The sequence below is a fragment of the Macrobrachium nipponense genome, chromosome 48, assembly GCF_015104395.2.
Source record: "Macrobrachium nipponense isolate FS-2020 chromosome 48, ASM1510439v2, whole genome shotgun sequence".
Taxonomy (NCBI): domain Eukaryota; kingdom Metazoa; phylum Arthropoda; class Malacostraca; order Decapoda; family Palaemonidae; genus Macrobrachium; species Macrobrachium nipponense.
This window is the reverse complement of record NC_087223.1, coordinates 20,451,534-20,471,584: the sequence shown is the minus strand read 5'-3', so window position 1 is coordinate 20,471,584 and position 20,051 is coordinate 20,451,534. Positions and strand designations below refer to the sequence as shown.

At 38.0% G+C, this 20,051-nt stretch overlaps 1 protein-coding gene across 6 annotated transcripts in view; it reads left to right on the top strand.

Moving 5' to 3' along the window:
* The window catches only part of LOC135205111 (synaptotagmin-15-like), a 281,770-nt gene that overhangs the window by 241,105 nt on the left and 20,614 nt on the right, over positions 1-20,051 (top strand). For 3 of the 6 annotated variants that reach the window (XM_064235454.1, XM_064235450.1, XM_064235451.1), the window contains exons 4-5: positions 15,199-15,222; positions 15,378-15,517. In XM_064235454.1, coding sequence (XP_064091524.1) covers positions 15,199-15,222; positions 15,378-15,517 — 164 coding nt within the window. Of the gene's footprint in view, positions 1-5,748; positions 5,839-13,393; positions 13,534-15,198; positions 15,223-15,377; positions 15,518-20,051 lie in introns of those variants that run through there. The other 3 variants (XM_064235455.1, XM_064235452.1, XM_064235456.1) reach the window with 2 other exon arrangements.

The window sequence follows — 20,051 nt, the reverse complement described above, 5'->3', positions numbered from 1 at the left end:
CTTTGTCATCAAATATAGGGGGGTTTTATGCTGTGGAAACTTGCTTTGCAAGTTAATGTCCTATTTGGCCTGGTCTTTATCCCTGGGAAAAGCAGATGGCGTATAAATTACCTTATTCATTTCCGGCTCGTGCGAGCTCACCTTATTTGAATTTTGTAGGGTGGTTTATTGAATGCAGATGAGCGTGCTTAAAGAATATGCTGTAGGCAAGAAATATTGTAGGAGAGACAGTGTACAGGAAATCATGTGAGAACCCTCAAAAATAGAATGACTTCCAGTATTAATTACAGAAGTTCCAGAACAAGTAGCAATCTCGTTCCATGATTTGGTCCAGTATTAATTACAGATTTTCCAGAACAAGTAGCAAGCTCATTCCATGACATGGTCACGAAAGAAAAGGGCAGTTTCTCTCTTGCAAAACATCAAATGGTTGTTGATCTGAAACGGTGTACATCATAAAGTATTATCGTGAGTTTTATATATATTTGTATATATATCATATATATATAAGCATGATTCCAGTATTTTGAAGCCTTTGGTCAACAGTTAAAAACCCCCCACAGACCAATGCAGACCTATTCTGGAAATCCATGTGACCTCTATTGGCAATGCTGGACCGTAGCTAAGTTGGAGGACACGTCCTATCAGCCCCCATCCCAGATGACGTGCGTAAACCCGGACTGTCAGTGTAAATGGCATATGTTTGGAGTGAGATATATATATATATATATATATATATATATATATATATATATATATATATATATATATATATATATATATATATATATATATGTGTGTGTGTGTGTGTGTGTGTGTGTGTGTGTGTGTGTACGTCTGAAAATCAAAGAAGTGTGTTAGGACTCTCATTAAAACTTTTATTTCTGTACGGAAGTTTTCTAATGCCGTCATAGGTATACTGGCCCCTTCGGTCTTGGAGACGGTATGGCACACTTACGTCAACAGACGTCTCGTTACGTCAAGCTGCCGTTTGTTGGTGCTCTCTCTCTCTCTCTCTCTCTCTCTCTCTCTCTCTCTCTCTCTCTCTCTCTCTCGTTGTCATTTCTGATATTACTTCACTGTTTAGTTTTTAAATTGTTTTTTTTTTTTCACATGTCTCGCTTTTATCATACCCAGAGGTACGCCTCTCTCTCTCTCTCTCTCTCTCTCTCTCTCTCTCTCTCTCAGATGTGCGCTTTATACTCAGATGCGCATTGTGCTTGTATTAAAATGGCGTTAATATATATATATATATATATATATATATATATATATATATATATATTATATATATATATATATATATATATATATATATATATATATATATATATATATATATATATATATATAAACAGATAAAAATCTCGGGACTTCGCGTACCTTTCATTCTCCATACTTCTATAGGTGTTATGGATGAGAGAATACGGCCCCTAGGTTTGAAGACGACATATATATATATATATATATATATATATATATATATATATATATATATATATATATATATATATATATGTGTGTGTGTGTGTGTGTGTGTGTGTATTGTTCTGTGTAACACACACACACACACACAGCTTACGCCTATTCAAGTACTCTGTAGAGTACTCTGATATGGAATTACGTGCAGCCTGTATAATCCTGTAAGTTTAGACATCCGTAGCTGCTACAGTAGGGTGTATGATCTCAGTTAACCTCTAACCTTAACTTGCAGTTCTCTTTCGTAATGCTTTTGCGTACTAATACTTTATTTTTTTTTAGCAAGTTACTTTTTTCATTATTCCTCTGGAAGTGAGATGGCTACGTTTAATGTCCGGTCTCCATGAGATGCTGAAGGTATTATTTCTTTGGCTGGTTTCGTCATTGTTGGATATTATGACAGGTTATATTATGCATATGTGTGTGTACATAAACATGTATAATGTATATGTAATATGTAGAGAGAGAGAGAGAGAGAGAGAAGCGGAGGAGAGGAAGGAGCAGAGGGGGGAGAGGAGAGAGAGAGGAGAGAGGAGAGATAGAGAGAGAGAGAGAGAGAGAGAGAGAGAGAGAGAGAGAGAGAGAAGAGAGAGAGAGAGAGAGAGAGAGAGAGAGAGAGAGAGAGAGAGAGATTTAACACACACAATCACCTCTGGAACAGAATTCAATTTCCATCTCACACCATGCTCGAACTAACATTTGAAAAACCCGGGGTTCGATCCCGCTGTGAGTCGGAAATATATACATGATATACATATATAATTATAAAAAAACATATTTTTATCCCCCGGACCAGGAAGTAATTTCACTGCCATAACAATAGATTTAGGTGAAATTTTTATGACCGCTTCCATGCAGATATTTTTAGGCGAGGCGATATTTCCCTTTATTGATAAAAAGTCGTAGATTTTTAGGCCTAAACCAGGTGTGGCCAGACCCCATAATAGACCGAAAAATTGAATAACCACAGGCTAAATACGAACATCTTTTAATGTCAGCCTTAATGTCAGCCAGCAAGTGAGTGTCAGCCACAAACGGATGGAAATGAGTGTTTAATAATTCATGTTAGGCTGTTTCTTGTTTGTTTTTGCTTACTCGGAAGTAAGCCTACAAACTACTTTGTTGTTGTTGTTGTTGTTGCTATTGTTGTTGTTGGGGGGGACTGGTAGGAAAGGTCTATGGAAGAGCCTAAAAAGGTCTGGAAAAGGTGTTTCGCGTCGAGTTCAAGATACAGGAATTTGAGGATGGGATATTTATGATTTATTTATTGGATTGAAAATGTAAAAAAGTATATAACATGCATACTAAACAGTACAGAACATTATTTCTAATAGAAGATATGGCGTATTCATTTTAATTTTCGTTGGTGAAACAAGGCTCTATTTGACCATAGATTTTAGCACGTTTTAATTTACGTTAAGTTACAAACGTAATGTTTACTACTTATGCGTGAGGGGAAAATCGTGCATGTGTCCCAAGTAAGCTGGAGGTCGAATTACGCCTTGTTTATATTGAAGGTTTGTAAATTCAACATCTCAGTTTATTTAGTTTTAAGCAGCTTTGTTTAATTTCTTTGGATTCGTAGTTTCTTTGTATGTTAGCGTTTGTTAACAAAGTATTAGAGAGTCGTATTAATATAACTTAGATTTCAATGAGGTCCTGTCTATGGGCCATAGAAGTCTTGCCCAAATTTTGAGATGGACCAGGAAGTGAATCAAATATAAGCACACCGTAGACATCACTTGATGTTCTTTGTTCCGATTCGGTAGTCGCGAGTTCGATTCCCCCGCTCTGCCAACATGGAATCAGAGGACTGTGTTTCTGGTGATTAGAAACTCATTTCTCGTTACCATGTGGTTCGGATCCCACAATAAGCTGTAGGTCCCGTTGCTAAGTAACCAATTATTGGTTCCTAGTTTTCCTTAGACCCCTAGCTGCAACCCCTTTTACTCTTTTTACTGTACCTCCATTCGTATTCTCTTTCTTCCATCTTGCTCTCCTCAAACCTCGCCTTACAATTGTCTCGGCATTATTCTCAGCACTAAAAGAACCTCATAGGTCCCAGCGATTGGCCTTTGGCCTGAATTTTATATGCCAGCGTCTTCCTTGTGCTTTGTCTTTCACAAATCTTCACTGATCTCTTTTTCATATGATCAGGAGATCAGTAAACTCTGTTAATTTCGTCGTCAACTATCATTCACGTCGTAGTAGACTGAAGAATTTTAATCGTACTTTCTCCTGCAATTTAATGCCACTGGATTTCCAGACCTTTCCAGTCTTCCAGTAATTTGATTTGCCTTCCAAGGTCTTTCATTAGATTCCAGCGCCTGAGAAGCCGTGTTGGGTACCTGTTCCTCAGTGTTTGAAAGATTACACCGCTCAGCCTCTTTTAATCGTATTTTGTGCTCAGTTCTCAATATTACTTTTTATTTTTCACATTTATTTATCTCTGTAAACATGTATGTACGTTGCTTGGCCTTTTGACACACGGTTCTTTGCTCGCAGACTAGCTTGTAAAGGACCGTGTGTCGAAAGGCCTACCTACCACTGCGTTGTTTCACTTTTCAATTAATCAAGCGTTGTAAATCGTGTGACGTATAACTGGCTAAGACACTACCGCTTGCATAGCCTAAGTTTAAATCTTAAAAACGACTGAGGCTAGATGGCTGTAAATTGGTACGTTGATCATCCACATTCCAATCATCAAACATACCAAAATGCAGCCCTCTAGCCTAATTCGTTTTTATTTTATATAAGGTTAAATTTAGCCATGATCTTACTTCTAGCAGCATCATGGTTTAGTTTCGCTGTCCACTCTCAGATCTTAAAAACGACTGAGGCTAGATGGCTGCAAATTGGTACGTTGATCATCCACCTTCCAATCATCAAACATACCAAATTGCAGCCCTCTAGCCTCAGTCATTTTTATTTTATTTAAAGCTAAATTTATCCAAAATCGTACGAATGGCAGCGCTGTAGGCACCAACAACATAGACCACCAAGACCTAAAGATAGATGCTATACAGAAACTGGCGCATTTTGTGACTTATTTTTTGACTTGTTTATTGTAATTATTATTATTAATTTCTTTTGTTACGTCCCTTTACGTAAAAGGTCAACCAAGGAATAGCTTGGAGTGTAAACATGAAGGAAAATTATGAAGGTGCAACTGCTGACGTCAGCAGTGATACCTGTGTATATGTAAATAATGATGAGATGAATGGGATGCTGACGTCTCTATCCCTTCGTGTTCGTGTTGTCTGAGAGAGAGAGAGAGAGGGAGAGAGAGAGAGAAGAGAGAATGTGTTGTTTATGTTTATGGATGCGGTTTGCTATAGAGAGAGATAGAGAATAGGTGAATATGCTGAATGGTGTTTTTTTATGTTTATGGCTGCGTTGCTATGTAAAAGAGAGAGAGAGAGAGAAGAGAGAGAGAGAGAGAGAGAGAGAGAGAGAGAGAGAGAGAGAGAGAGAGAGAGATTTTTATTCAAGATTACGTAAAATGTCCTGTACAATTCTCGTGTGTTTATCGAACATGTAGTTTTGTTTTTCGGACATGTTTGATGTTTAATAGTTTGTTGTTGCTGTTTCTCTATTTGATGTTCTTATATGGGAAATTCTGTCTCTCTCTCTCTCTCTCTCTCTCTCTCTCTCTCTCTCTCTCTCTCTCTCTCTTTCTGAAACCTTTGAGCAATTAACAAGGAGAATTAAAACCAGGATTTTGACAGAGAAATACTATGTTGAAAATTCCTGCTTTTTTTTTTCTCTCATTTTATGTTTTTGCAAAATAATCGAGCTGAATTTTCTATCTGAGAGAGAGAGAGAGAGAGAGGAGAGAGAGAGAGAGGAGAGAGAGGATTCGATGAGAGAGGAGAGGAGAGAGATAAGGTCCTGACTGAGATTCCCAGTAATCATATATATATATATGTTTGTGCGTGTGTTGCTTTGTAAAAGAGAGAGAGAGAGAGAGAGCGCACACGTCTGTAGGTGATGTCTAGATCACCATGGGGAGCCGTAGACACAGATGACGGTGGAGTGTGTATGTGTATCTGGATATCTAGGAGGAGAAGGTATAGGCATTGGGACTAGGGTATGTTAGGGGGGTTAGTAGACTACCACCAGGTGAGACAGGTGACCGAGAGAGAGAGAGAGAGAGAGAGACAGGGGGTGTTGGGGGGGGGGGGAGGGGGGGGAGGGAACGGGGGAAGGGGGTGTAGCAGGGGGTAGGTATTACCTGTCCCCATCACTGCTGGTGCTTTACCCGACTAGTGTAGATGTCAGTCACAGTCGGTTGGCGGTTTCCGTATCGTTGGTGTCCGTCTCGCCAGAAAGACAGAAGATAATATACAGATAATATCCGTCAGTATCTGTTAGTCTTGCGTCTTGGGAAGACGACGAAGATATATATAGAAGATGATTATTTATTATTGTGCGTCTTAGACTGTGGTTTTGAGAAGTGACGGGATACTTTCGTCCTGTAGAAGTGATTGTTTGAGAATCCAAATTTGTCAGTTGGGTTAACATTGTATTGTGATTTGTTGGTTTAATTGTTGAGGTTTTTTTTGCGAGAATTAGTGATAATATATATATATATATTATTTATTTATGTATTTACACATTCACTCCGTCTGATATTATCGCTAGAAGTAACCCAAGTTTATTGTTGAAACTTAAAAAAAAATCGGAAAAAAAATCCAGCCAATTTAAATGCTTACGAACCTCTTTCCACCACTAAAACACTAGGGATCGAACCCAGGGTTTGGGGGGGGGGGGCGCGTGGGGGGGATGCTAATAATTCAGTTCATTCCTTTCGGATCAAAATAACGTACCTGGTTGCTAGTCGATTGATGTGAGCTTTAGTCGGGTTGGAGAAGTGTTTTTTGTGACTTCTAATGAGTATCGTAAGACGTTGCCAACAAATGTCACCAACTTGTCACACTAGTGTCGGTCATTTGTTTGTCAACATGCCTGTGATATGTATGTGATATGTATCCGACATGTTTTAACGACGTGTTACCGACATTTGTCTATGTTTTATACGTTTTACTTGTAGAAAGAGGGTAGAAACACCTTTTGGTGTCTCGCAAACTGAAAGGTGTTTTTAATGTAACTCCTTCCACTGGAAACACAGAGGATAAGAGAGAATTCCGTCGGCAAGTGTGATTATGCGCCCTTTGCTTCCTATAAGCTTTGGAACTCTCTTCTTGCTTACGTTCTGTCTGGCCATGTATAACCTTCCACGTTCTTTGAAAGGCTATAGTCTGTCACACCATTTCAGGGTAGTCTTATATATAATAAACATATTGCATTGGAAGAAGAACACAATAGGTGTAAACATATATATATATATATATATATATATATATATATATATATATATATATATATATATATATATATATATTAAATTCAGTGTTAGAAATATTTTACTTTGCACGTTCATAATCATAGATAAAACACTTTTTTACAACGAAATTGTCAAAAAGATTTCATTAAATTCATTTAATTATGAGAAACGAAATATAAAAAAAACTCATTGAATTTGAGAAGGACTCTTTTTCATTGTTCCTGTGTAACCGTTTCTTTGTCGTCATCACAGATATATAGAAATGAATCCTTTTGAAGGAGTCTGTTGCAATAGTGTAGTTGTTATGCAAAAGATTCTAAGTGATTGCAGGTTGCATTTTCAATCTCAGTGATCCTTAAAAGCCACCCCTCTCTCTCTCTCTCTCTCTCTCTCTCTCTCTCTCTCTCTCTCTCTCTCTCTTCTCTCTCTCTCGGGATACGTAGAGCAAAATTAATGTATAATTATATGCGCAAGTGACTATTGACGCATTAATTCTGATAAGGTCGTGATCAATACGTAAATTACATAGCACACTCGTCTCTCTCTCTCTCTCTCTCTCTCTCTCTCTCTCTCTCTCTCTCTCTCTCGAGGTTCCTTTATATAAGTAATTTTTATTCATCCCTTAATCGTCATCAGTTATTTGTAATGGTTCAAAGCATATCTCACTCTCTCTCTCTCTCTCTCTCTCTCTCTCTCTCTCTCTTTCTTTCTTTCTTTCTTTCTCTCTGTGTGTCATTGTAAGGGCAGTCATTATTTCTGGATCATCCTTTAGCTTGAATTATCTCCAGCTAATTAGTGGATTTTTAATAACGATCATTTTACATCTGGTGTTAATGTTCATTAGGCTAGGACACCGGAAGTGAGTTGTGGATCAGTGCAAAAAACTTGATTAAAAGTGAAGGGTGGTGCGTCTTGCCTCATAAATAATTAATTATGAGGCGGCTTTGTCTGTCCGTCCGCCCTCAGATCTTGAAAACTATCGAGGCTAGAGGGCTACAAATTGGTATGTTGATTACCAACCCTTCAATCATCAAACGTACCAAATTGCAGCACTCTAGCCTCAGTAGTTTTTATTTTATCTAAGGTCAAAGTTATTAGCTATTGTCCTCCCGTAGATCTTAAAAACTATCGAGGTTAGAGGGCTGCAAATTGGTGTATTATTTACCCACCCTCCAGTCATCAAACGTACCAAATTGCAGCCCTCTAGCCTCAGCAGTTCTTATTTTATTCAAGGTTAAGGTTAGCCATGATCATACTTCTGGCAACGCTGTGGTTCAGTTTTGTCTGTCCGTCCTCAGATCTTCAAAACTACCGAGGCTAGAGAGCTGCAAATTGGTACGTCGATCATCCACCCTTCTGTCACCAAACGTACCAAATTGCAGCACTCTAGCCTCTGTCATTTTCAAGATCTGAGGGCGGACAGACGGACAAACAGCTTAATTTTTCCAGAAAACTGAAATGGAGAACGGAAGTCAAAATCATCATTTAAAAGTCTGACGGACAAAATTTCACTTCGAAACGAATAACCATTGAATTGGTTATGTAGAGTGTCAGGTCTTGTTTACATAGTCGTCGCTAGCTCGTGACGTCATCGGGTAGATAGACTCGATTTTTATTTTATTTATTTATTTTGTTGCCTAAGGAATAATTCTTCTCCTCTTCTCATCTTTTGTTACCATATGACGGTGTTGGGGTTTTACGTCATTGCTTTAGAGAGAGAGAGAGAGACAGAGAGAGAGAGAGAGAGATCTGAAGCAACAAGTGAAATGAGAGAGAGAGAGAGAGAGTGTGTGTGTGTGTGTGTGTGTGTATTCAGGTGTCTAGCGCTACCAGTCCGCGAACACAGACAGGAAGATATCCTAACTCAAACAAACAAACTGTTCGCTTAAACACAGACACGCAGACAGACAAACATTGCTGACAGACAACACTATATACTCACAGAAAAACTACGTAAGCCTACAGAAACGACACCTCAGAATCACAAGACAGGACAGAGAGAGAGAGAGAGACAGACAGACAGAGCCTCAGACTCTAAGACAGAAATATACAGACGTTCAGAGCCGCACATACATGGCTGGAGATACAGACTTACGTACAGAATACAGGCAGTAGTTGAAGGTCTGTACGTGTAAAGAACCGCGCCGTTACAGGGTGACGCGCGATACGTAATCAATAACAGGTTACAGAGACCGTGCTTTTGAGAGAGAGAGAGAGAGAGAGAGAGAGAGAGAAGAGAGTGTTAATGTAACGCTTCATCGATGCCTTGATTATATGTTGGCATAAATGAGCCCCATTGATCCCTTTCCTGTCACCTGTGAAAGCTCCTCCAAGAGAGCCCGTATACGTGATTACAGGTGTCTGTGTGTGTGTGTGTCATGGCTAATCGCTTAAAACACACACACACACACACACACACACACACACACACACATATATATATATATATATATATATATATATATATATATATATTAATAATAATACATATACATACATCCATATATACATAGGATCCATTTATGGATGTTAATACATAGTATGTATTGTCTAAGAACGAATATACTGTAATATTGGCAGCGTAACTATATATATATATATATATATATATATATATATATATATATATATATATATATATATATATTATGTAAAACTTCGAATCTTTTAACCACAATAATAATAATAATTAATAATAATAATAATAATAATAATAATAATAATAATAATAATAATAATAATAATAATAATTAATAATAATAATAATGTATTTTTAAAGTGGCGCCGTGGAGGAGTGGGTTAGGTCGTCAATAGACTTAAGTCAAGTTAAGCAACATTGGGGCTGGTCAGTCGTTGGATGGGTGACCGCTCTCCTCGGCGTTGATTCCTTGGGAAAGGATCTTTACCATAATTTCCTGTCTACTCAGCTGTAAATGAGTACCTATCCCTGATGGGGTAGGGACCAGCTATGGGTTAAATAGCAAAACTCAGCAATGATGGAAAGAAATGAAGGAATAAACGACAACGACGTAAATGGAACCTCTGGCAACAGAGGAGCTTCGTCCGGCAACCAGGTATTCAACCCAATTGAAGGGGAAGACGGTCAGGTACTTGGAGGTCGTCATCCAGCAACTGATCACCACAACGAGAGTAATCAACAGCCTGAGATTGGAGATAATAATAATAATAAACTTCCCAGCCCGATTTTTAATTGTCTTACTCTGGTACGTAATTCGTTTATAAGTAGAGACTATTAATAGCACGCGAAGCCGAAGTCCATAACCAGCCCAGGCCTGAAGAAAGTAAGAAAAATAATTGGCACTTAAAAAAAAAAAGATGGAGAATTGCCCTTGATAAAATGGACGGAATTATTCTCTTCAGCTCTTAAGTGATGACGTCATAGGACCGTGACGTCATCGGGCTTATAGCTTACTATAGAACTATGTGCCAATATTAACTTTCTGAAGAGTTACCTGCTTACCATTGCTTCGTTAGCTTGATATAAAAGGTCTCTTTGTTTAGCTTTCTTCCTTGACTTTCTATTGAGCTCTGTCCTTACCAAATTTCCTTCATTAACTGTCTAGAAACTGTCCCAAAGATCCCCTTGAGGAGCTTTCTAGAAAGCCCTGTTCGTCCCGTTTTCTTCGTGAACTTTCTAAATAAAAAAGCTCCGGTCATTCAAGGTCGACTTCATTTCGGTGACATCTCTCGTCTTACAAAACTGTAAAATCGATTTATAAACTTTCTGAAAATCCTTTTCTTTCAAAAAGCATCAACATTCTGACGAACCATGTTTTCATAAGCTCCTTTCCTGAGCTGCGTAATGACCACCTTTTCCCCACTAGTTTTCTAAAAAAAAAAAAAAAAAAAAAAAAAAAAAAAAAAAACCTATATCTATCTCTAAGCTCCCTTCTTCATCAGCTCTCTCTCTAACGAGCTCACGTAAGATGGAATCTTCTTTCTATGGGTCTCCCAGAAGCCCTGGCCCGATGAGGTCTGTTCATTAAGTCTCCAGAGGGAATTACTTGTTATTTCTTGGTCATTCCAAAAATACTCGAGGTTAATCTTTCTCCCAGTTTGTGTGTTGGCCACTTTTTGCCATTTTTTCCTAGTTATCTAGATGTTACCTTTGGCCTATCAGTTAATTTTCGTCCTGTATGTACCAATAGTACTTCATCTCAACTGTTTCAGCCGATTTTTTTCTTTTATTTTAATATATTTTAATATAAAATCCGTATATCACTTCCATAAAGGAGAGTTGGTTGAACTGTTTCTTCAAATGGGTGTATATATATGTATATATGTATTTGTTATTGATTACATGTATGCACTGCTTAGTTTGCATTCTATATATATATATGCACGTGTATATAGATAGCTATATATATATAATTATGAGAGAGAGAGAGAGAGAGAGAGAGAGAAATGGTAATTAATTAATCGGATTCGCGTGGAAAGATACATAGTGGCTTTTCATTCCCTACTAAGAATTGTCTTTTCCCCCTTTTGACGTGAAGGACTGATTATTCTCTCTCTCTCTCTCTCTCTCTCTCTCTCTCTCTCTCTCTCTCTCTCTCTCTCTCTCTCTCAATTCTTATGGAAGTAGCCAACCAGTAAGGAAAAATAAATCCTTAAAAAAAAAATTAATAATTAAACAGAAAACTGCCTTTCTATATTTGCCATGTAACCAGTATTCCTGAACCTATGGGTGGGGTCGTAGCCACCTCACCATGACCTAGTCGAGGTTTTAGTAGACTATTTGGATACTGAAATGTTAGTCACTCATTTTTCCAACCAGAATATATAGAATGTTACAAAAAGATGTAAAATATTTTTTTAAATTGGGACTCTGCTAATTTGACTTGAACTTGGAACTGGTAGATTTAACTTGATATACTTAACCAGAAATACCATAAATCACAAGTTTGGTGATGGAATTAGGTCACGAAACGTACTTAGGTCATAACTAGGTCAGTATCGTTAGAAAGCCACATAAGTGTCCCGGTTGTTTATGTACAAACACCCAAGATTAGTATTTTATGACCACTGCTAATTACAAAATTGCCAGTTTTGCGAGTCGGGGAATATAGCTGCTAAAATTAGCGAGTAATTTCCATTTTTATCTTTCTGCAATATTCATTTTTTCGTATTTACTAGTATTCCATTAGTCGATAGTATTGCATTTAAATTTAGATTATTTTAAAAATTAAAAAATATATAGCTTATTTGTATACGCACATGTATAATATATATAACCACAGGTTAAAATGAGATAAAGGGCATAGGTCGCAACCGGTTTCGACTATATTTACAGGCCATTAGGTAAGGATTGATATACTTGGTGGTAGATATCACAAGATATATATATATATATATATATATATATATATATATATATTATTATATATACAAGTAATCAATATTGACATTTCTAACTCAATCGAGGTCACAGTAATCACGAGTGACCTAAGCTGACCTAAAGTCTCCGTGTCAGGAGTCATCTCGAATCCACTAAAGGAGTTGTTCACCTGAAAATTTAGCCAGGGAGAAAAAATCTAATAATATCTTCGACAATTTATTTCTTTTTCAATGAACCAGTTGTGCGGTGGGGAGAGGAGATGGGGGGGGGGGGGAGCCATACGAAAAATCGTCGTATGGAATCGACGCTTTTTGATTGAATGCGACCGGTAATTAACACTGAGGTCCTGTGACCTTCGTTCTTTTTTTTTTTCGATCAAATTCGTCTGGTTTTCCGCTACGATTCGTTCCGTCCTGTTCAATTTGAATTCAATCGGCTAAATGAGACTGAAGGATATTAGGAGAAGTTTTTTAATTAACTGGATTTCTTAGTAAGTCGTTGATGACTGCGCTGAAGGAACCTGTTGTTAAGAATTGCAATTTATTAGGTTTTTATATTGATTAATGTTGTTGGTTTTATTTGTGAGTGTTTGGTATTTATTGATTATGATCCATGTGAATTTTGTGTTGAGAATATATATATATATATATATATATATATATATATATATATATATATATATATATATATATATATATATATATATATATATATATATAATGTATATATATACTATATTATATACATATATATATATATATATATATATATATATATATATATATATATATATATATATATATTTATATATATGTATATACATCTATATATATATATATATATATATATATATATATATATATATATATATATATATTTAATATATATATTTATATGTATGTATATACATCTACATAAATATATTTATTGAATATCCCTCGCATCTCCACCCCTGATGACAGACAAATCAGTTAGCCAGAAAAAAAAAGACTATGACAGGCCTTGCCTCTCAAGTAGGGAAAGTTATACGTGTTGGGAAAACTGAGGCCAGATGAGAATTCCAAAGCTTGTTTTTGTGATATTTTGATCTTCGTTTTATATTCTATTATTTACTCTCTCTCTCTCTCTCTCTCAATTGAAATTTGAAGAACTGGTATGTGTTAACAAGCGAAATAATGTTGATTAATTTATTTTATTATGAATAGCAGTGTCAGAAATATATAGACGATTTGAATTCAGTTCAGAAAAATATTACTTTTAGAAAATCATTCAAAACAGATAATAGACCCAGTATGAAGGATTTCATATTACCAGCGTCCTACAGGGCACGGCTCATCCTTCCCAGATGGTAAGTTCCTTTGAAGGAGTTCTTTCATTGAAGGATTTTTAATTTTTTTTTAAATGATTTCATCATTCCAATTTATTGTCTTGTTTGAATTAACTAAAATTTTTCAAATTATCCTCCGTGTCTTATGTTGCTGCCTGAGCGTCGTTTATTTTTTAGTGCCTTCAGCGCACCTCGTGCGGTGCACTGTAGGCATTACCTAATAACCTTCTTTACAGCCTGCCTTCCTAAGGACCCCTAGCTGCCACCACTTTCATTCCTTTTACTGTAACTCCCTCCATATTCTCTTTACACCTTTCAAACGTTTGAAACCGCGACCCAAATAATTTACTATCTTTCGCCTTTGTGTGTTTATTCATTGTGTGAGATTGTGTATAGGATACCACGCCCGAGAGAGAGAGAGAGAGAGAGAGAGAGAGAGAGAGAGAGAGAGAGGTAGCCCTGATAAGTAGGACTACCTGCTCTTTGGAGAGAGAGAGAGAGAGAGAGAGAGAGAGAGAGAGAGAGAGAGAGAGGTAGCCCAATATTGTAGACCTTCTTCCTTTCAGAGAGAGAGAGAGAGAGAGAGCCCAGATATCGTAGACTTCCTTCCCTTCAGAGAGAGAGAGAGAGAGAGAGAGAGAGAGAGAGAGAGAGAGAGGGAGAGGTAGCCCAAGATTGTAGACCTTCTTCCCTTCAGAGAGAGAGAGAGAGAGAGAGAGAGAGAGAGAGAGAGAGAGAGAGAGAGGTAGCCCAGATATCGTAGACTTCCTTCCCTTCAGAGAGAGCGAGAGAGAGTTATCGCAGACTTCCTGCCCGAGAGAGAGAGAGAGAGAGAGAGAGAGAGAGAGAGAGAGAGAGAGAGAGAGAGAGAGAGAGAGAGAGAGAGAGATTGTGTCATCATCTTTAACAGTTATCTGTCGCTATTATGCGCTATCAGGATGACCTGTGCACTTCACCGTACGTAATTATTCCTTTTTTATATCATTCCAGTCGCCAAGGTTATCGCCGTCATTCCAATTCTTAATTCCAATTCTGATTATAACTATCCATTCAGCCCTTATCTTCTCATTACTCACATTATTTATTATTTTATTATTTTCATTCTTATTCTTTCTAGGGCCAAGACAGAATCATTGGATTGCTTCTTAATTCCTTTCAAAATGGATTTTGATTGAATTCGTGTATCTGTGAAAAAGTATGAATAGGCTGATATTGCTAAATATTCTTAAAAAAAACTATTTTTATGTTATGCATTATTTTATGACATTTATAACCCAGTTGCCTATTTGGAAAGGCTACAAATACTGCCCCCATTCTGTGATATGTCAAACGAATTCTATCTCATTTTTATGTCATCGTCATTTCTCCACCTTTCTGTTCTTATTTTAATTTTATTTCCACACTCATCCGGATACCGACCAAACTCAATGCTGCTTGACCGCACTAGCTGTGAGATCATCCGTTTATCAGTCAAGTTGTCAGCCACTATCTTGATTATTATCTTGGTGGTTAATTTGTCTTATTAAACTGGTCTGTTTTCATTATACTGAGAGGGTAATTAGAGATTGCAAAGCTGCATTGATGTTATTAGTCTATATGTAGTTACCCAAGGGATGTTCATCAATAACATGTTATTGCTTAAATACAAAGACGTGCTAAGCATTTATCTATTTCTTTCACAAACAGCAGGAAACTACAGTACCCTATAAGTTAAGCATTTATCTATTTCTTTCACAAACAGCAGGAAACTGCAGTTCTCTATAAATGGACACTAATGAAAATCTATAAACAGTAATCAAAAGAAAAAAAACTTGAATCTTATAGGACGCGTTAATATCCTACTCTCTGTCTCTCCCCCCCAACAGGACACGCGAGATCCAATTCACCCTGCCCCCTAGCCTGGCGCCCCTGGGGGGCCCCGGTGGAGTGGACGACGATGCTGGAGGGAGTGAGGGAGGGGGGGATATCCCCCCTCTCCATGCTAGTGTGGCATCCTTAGCTGGAGGTCAGTTGAGATGAAGTGTTTTAAAAAAAATTTTCTTTTTGACACATTTATCTATAAATTTAAAGTTTGCTTTGGGATTTTGATTTCATGCATGAATATTTGGTGAATAGTCTTATTTACATTCCCGTAGGGGGTTAGTGCCGGCAGTGCTCCTCGTGTGGTGCACTGTAGGCATTGCTTAAGGTTGTTAGAAGCTGTACGAACTTTCTAGCTATTTTCTTGACCTCCGTTCTCTCTCTCTCTCTCTCTCTCTCTCTCTCTCTCTCTCTCTCTCTCTCTCTCTCTCTCCTTGTAACTCCTTCGATGTCTCTTAGGATGGACCAACAAGTCTTTAAGACATCCTAATCCTTGTAATCCTTGTAACTCTCTCTCTCCTGTGCATCTTATAGAAGTCTCTCTCTCTCTCTCTCTCTCTCTCTCTCTCTCTCTCTCTCTCTCTCTCTCTCTCTCTCTCTCTCCCCTAGTAACTCCTTCGATGTCTCCTAGGATGGACTAACAAGTCTTTAAAACATCCTAATCCTTGTAATCCTTGTAACTCTCTTTACTGTGCGTCTTATAGAAGTCTCTCTCTCTCTCTCTCTCTCTCTCTCTCTCTCTCTCTCTCTCTCTCTCTCTCTCTCTCTCTCTGAAATAATAAGGGAGAATTGAAAAAGATTCTCACATCTGGCAATTTTATGCTGAGTTGGCAGTTAGGGATTTGAATTGGCCTTTTTCCATTTCGATTCGGTCATTTCTGGCATCGCGTTTTCCTTGTTAGTGGGAATTAAACCCTGATAATAATTATTATTGTCCTGATTAGCTTTATAATTAGGGCTATATGGCCGCTTTCCATTGTCTTGGTATTTCTCAGAATAGTTTTGTGCTTAAATAGACTGCTTTTGTATTTTTAATTGATGTATTTTTAATTTATTTTTAGGTGGTGTATTAATATTTTAATTTTAGGTGTTGTGTTCTTTTCTTTTATTCAGTTTCGTGCTGATTTTTCTCAAATGATTCTCGTTTCTTTCATCAATTTTCAGTTGGTTGTGTTTATGTTTATTCGTTTTTTATCTTTTGCGTTTCTTTAATTCTCCTTTTTTTTACTATTTATTTTCCCTTATTTGGCTTTTTTTTCTTTCATCTTTTGTTCGTTTGAGGATGTGCTCCTGGCAATAATAATAATAATAGTAATAATAATAATAATAATAATAATAATAATATAATAATAATAATAATGTCAAAATTCTTAATTATTTTTAATAAAACATGTTTGAAAGAAGGTTTGTTTCCAGCTTACAACAACAACAGCAATAATAATAATAATAATAATAATAATAATAATAATAATAATAATAATAATAATAATAATAATAATGTGTGGTGCCGTGGAGAGTGGGTTAGGTCGTCAATAGACTTAAGTCAAGTTAAGCAACATTGGGGCTGGGGCAGTCGTTGGATGGGTGACCGCTCTCCTCGGCGTTGATTCCTTGGGAAAGGATCTTTACCATAATTTCCTCAGTCTACTCAGCTGTAAATGAGTACCTATCCCTGATGGGGTAGGGTACCAGCTATGGGTTAAATAGCAAAACTCAGCATGATGGAAAGAAATGATGGAATAAACGACAACGACGTAAATGGAACCTCTTGGCAACAGAGGAGCTTCGTCCTGCAACCATGGTATTCAACCCAATTGTAGGGGAGACGGTCAGGTACTTGGAGTCGTCCATCCAGCAACTGATCACCACAACGACAGTAATGAAAAAACAGCCTGAGATTGGAGCTACAGAGGCAAAAAGGAAGAAAATAAGGAAATATGGAGATGCTACATCAGAAGCAACCGACGGAGAGAGGATATAGAAGAAGATTGGTCAACATCTGGAATGAGAGGAATAACACCCCCCAAACAGAGCAGAGGCTGGCAGACCAAGTAAGAACATAAAGAAAAAGAACTGGCTCTCTCCAACAGAAAGAGAAGAACTGGAAAGGGAAATGTCACACGACAACGATTACACGAAGACGACTGAGAGACGATGCCACAGAAGACGACAGGAGGATGAGGTATCAAACAACGACACACGAAGAAGAAACACCGACGAACGTAACAGAGAGGACGGAATGGGTAGAAAAGATTAGACAATGGATGGAGCCAGATACAAGAGAACAAAGATCCCCTCCATGAAAGCCTACAACCACCAAGAAATTAAGGGAGAAAACAAGTGAGGTCAATGAAATAATGGGCCTAATACACACCACCAGTATCACAGAAACAAATAACTTGACATATGCAGGAGCAAGATTAGTAGCAGAACTGATGGGGATTCGAACACCAACACCACCGTCACAACCAACCCAACAGAAACCAAAACAGCAACCTCCTTGGAAAAGGCGCCTGGAAAAGCAAATCATGGTGATGAGATCTGACTTGAGTAAACTGAAAGAGATGGCAGAAAAAAGGCTAAGAAGCAAGAAAAAAAGGGAGGAACTCAACGAGAAATACAAAGTACAAGAGAGGGGCTAAACAACACAATAGAAGATGTAAAACAGAGGCTTAAGGCCAAAGCACACAAGATCCAACGGTACATGAACAGGAATAAGGGATACCAACAGAACAAAACTATTCGGAACCAACCAGAAAAGACTATACAGCCAACTAAGAGGGGAAGACAACCACCCCAGAAATCCTGAAGCCGAATCAAGTAAGAGACTCTGGGAAAACATATGGAGCAATCCGGTATCACACAACAACAGCAACATGGCTCCAGGAAGTCAAGGAAGAAGAAACAGGGAGAATAAAACAAAGATTCACAGACATCACGACAGACACAGTCAGACACCAACTAAGAAAATGCCAAACTGGAAAGCCCCAGGTCCCAGATGAATCCACCTGGATACTGGCTCAAAAACTTCAAGGCCCTACACCCACGAATAGCAGAACAACTCCAGCATTGTATCTCAAATCACCAAGCACCCAAATGGATGACCACAGGAAGAACATCCTTAGTACAAAAAGACAAGAGTAAGGGAAATATAGCCAGTAACTACAGGCCTATCACCTGCCTACCAATAATGTGGAAGTTTACTAACAGGTATCATCAGTGAAAGGCTATACAACTACCTAGAGGAGACAAACACCATCCCCCACCACAGAAAAGGCTGCAGAAGGAGTGTAGGGGCACAAAAGACCAGCTCCTGATAGACAAAATGGTAATGAAGAACAGTAGGAAGGAGGAAAACCAACCTAAGCATGGCATGGATAGACTATAAGAAAGCCTTCGACATGATACCACACACATGGCTAATAGAATGCCTGTAAATATATGGGGCAGAGGAAAATACCATCAGCTTTCCTCTAAAAATACAATGCGCAACTGGAATACAATACTTACAAGCTCTGGAAAAAGACTAGCAGAGGTTAATATCAGGAGAGGGATCTTCCAGGGCGACTCACTGTCCCCACTACTCTTCGTAGTAGCCATGATTCCCATGACAAAGTACTACAGAAGATGGATGCCGGGTACCACTCAAAAAGAGAGGCAACAAAATCAACCATCTGATGTTCATGGACGACATCAAGCTGTATGGTTAAGAGCATCAAGGAAATAGATACCCTAATCCAGACTGTAAGGATTGTATCTGGAGACATCAGGATGGAGTTTGGAATAGAAAAATGCGCCTTAGTCAACATACAAAAAGGCAAAGTAACGAGAACTGAAGGATAAAAGCTACCAGATGGGAGCAACATCAAAAAAAACACATAGATGAGACAGGATACAAATACCTGGGAATAATGGAAGGAGGAGATATAAAACAACCAGCCAGAGGATGAAGGACACGATCAGGAAAGAATATATTGCAGGAGACTCAAGGCGATACTCAACGTCAAAACTCAACGCCGGAAATATGATAAAAGCCATAAACACATGGGGCAGTGCCAGTAAATCAGATACAGCGCAGGAATAGTGGGATGGACGAAGGCAGAACTCCGCAGCAATAGATCAGAAAACCAGGAAACAAATGACAATACACAAAGCACTACACCCAAGAGCAAATACGGACAGACTATACATAACACGAAAGGAAGGAGGGAGAGGACTCTAAGTATAGAGGACTGCGTCAACATCGAAAACAGAGCACTGGGGCAATATCTGAAAACAGTGAAGACGAGTGGCTAAAGAGTGCATGGGAAGAAGGACTAATAAAAAGTAGATGAAGACCCAGAAATATACAGAGACAGGAGAAAGACAGAAAGAACAGAGGACTGGCACAACAAACCAATGCACGGACATACATGAGACAGACTAAAGAACTAGTCCAGCGATGACAATTGGCAATGGCTACAGAGGGGAGAGCTAAAGAAGGAAACTGAAGGAATGATAACAGCGGCACAAGATCAGGCCCTAAGAACCAGATATGTTCAAAGTATGATAGACGGAAATAACATCTCTCCATTATGTAGGAAGTGCAATACGAAAAATGAAACCATAAACCACATAGCAAGTGAATGCCCGGCACTTGCCACAGAACCAGTACAAAAAGAGGCATGATTCAGTGGCAA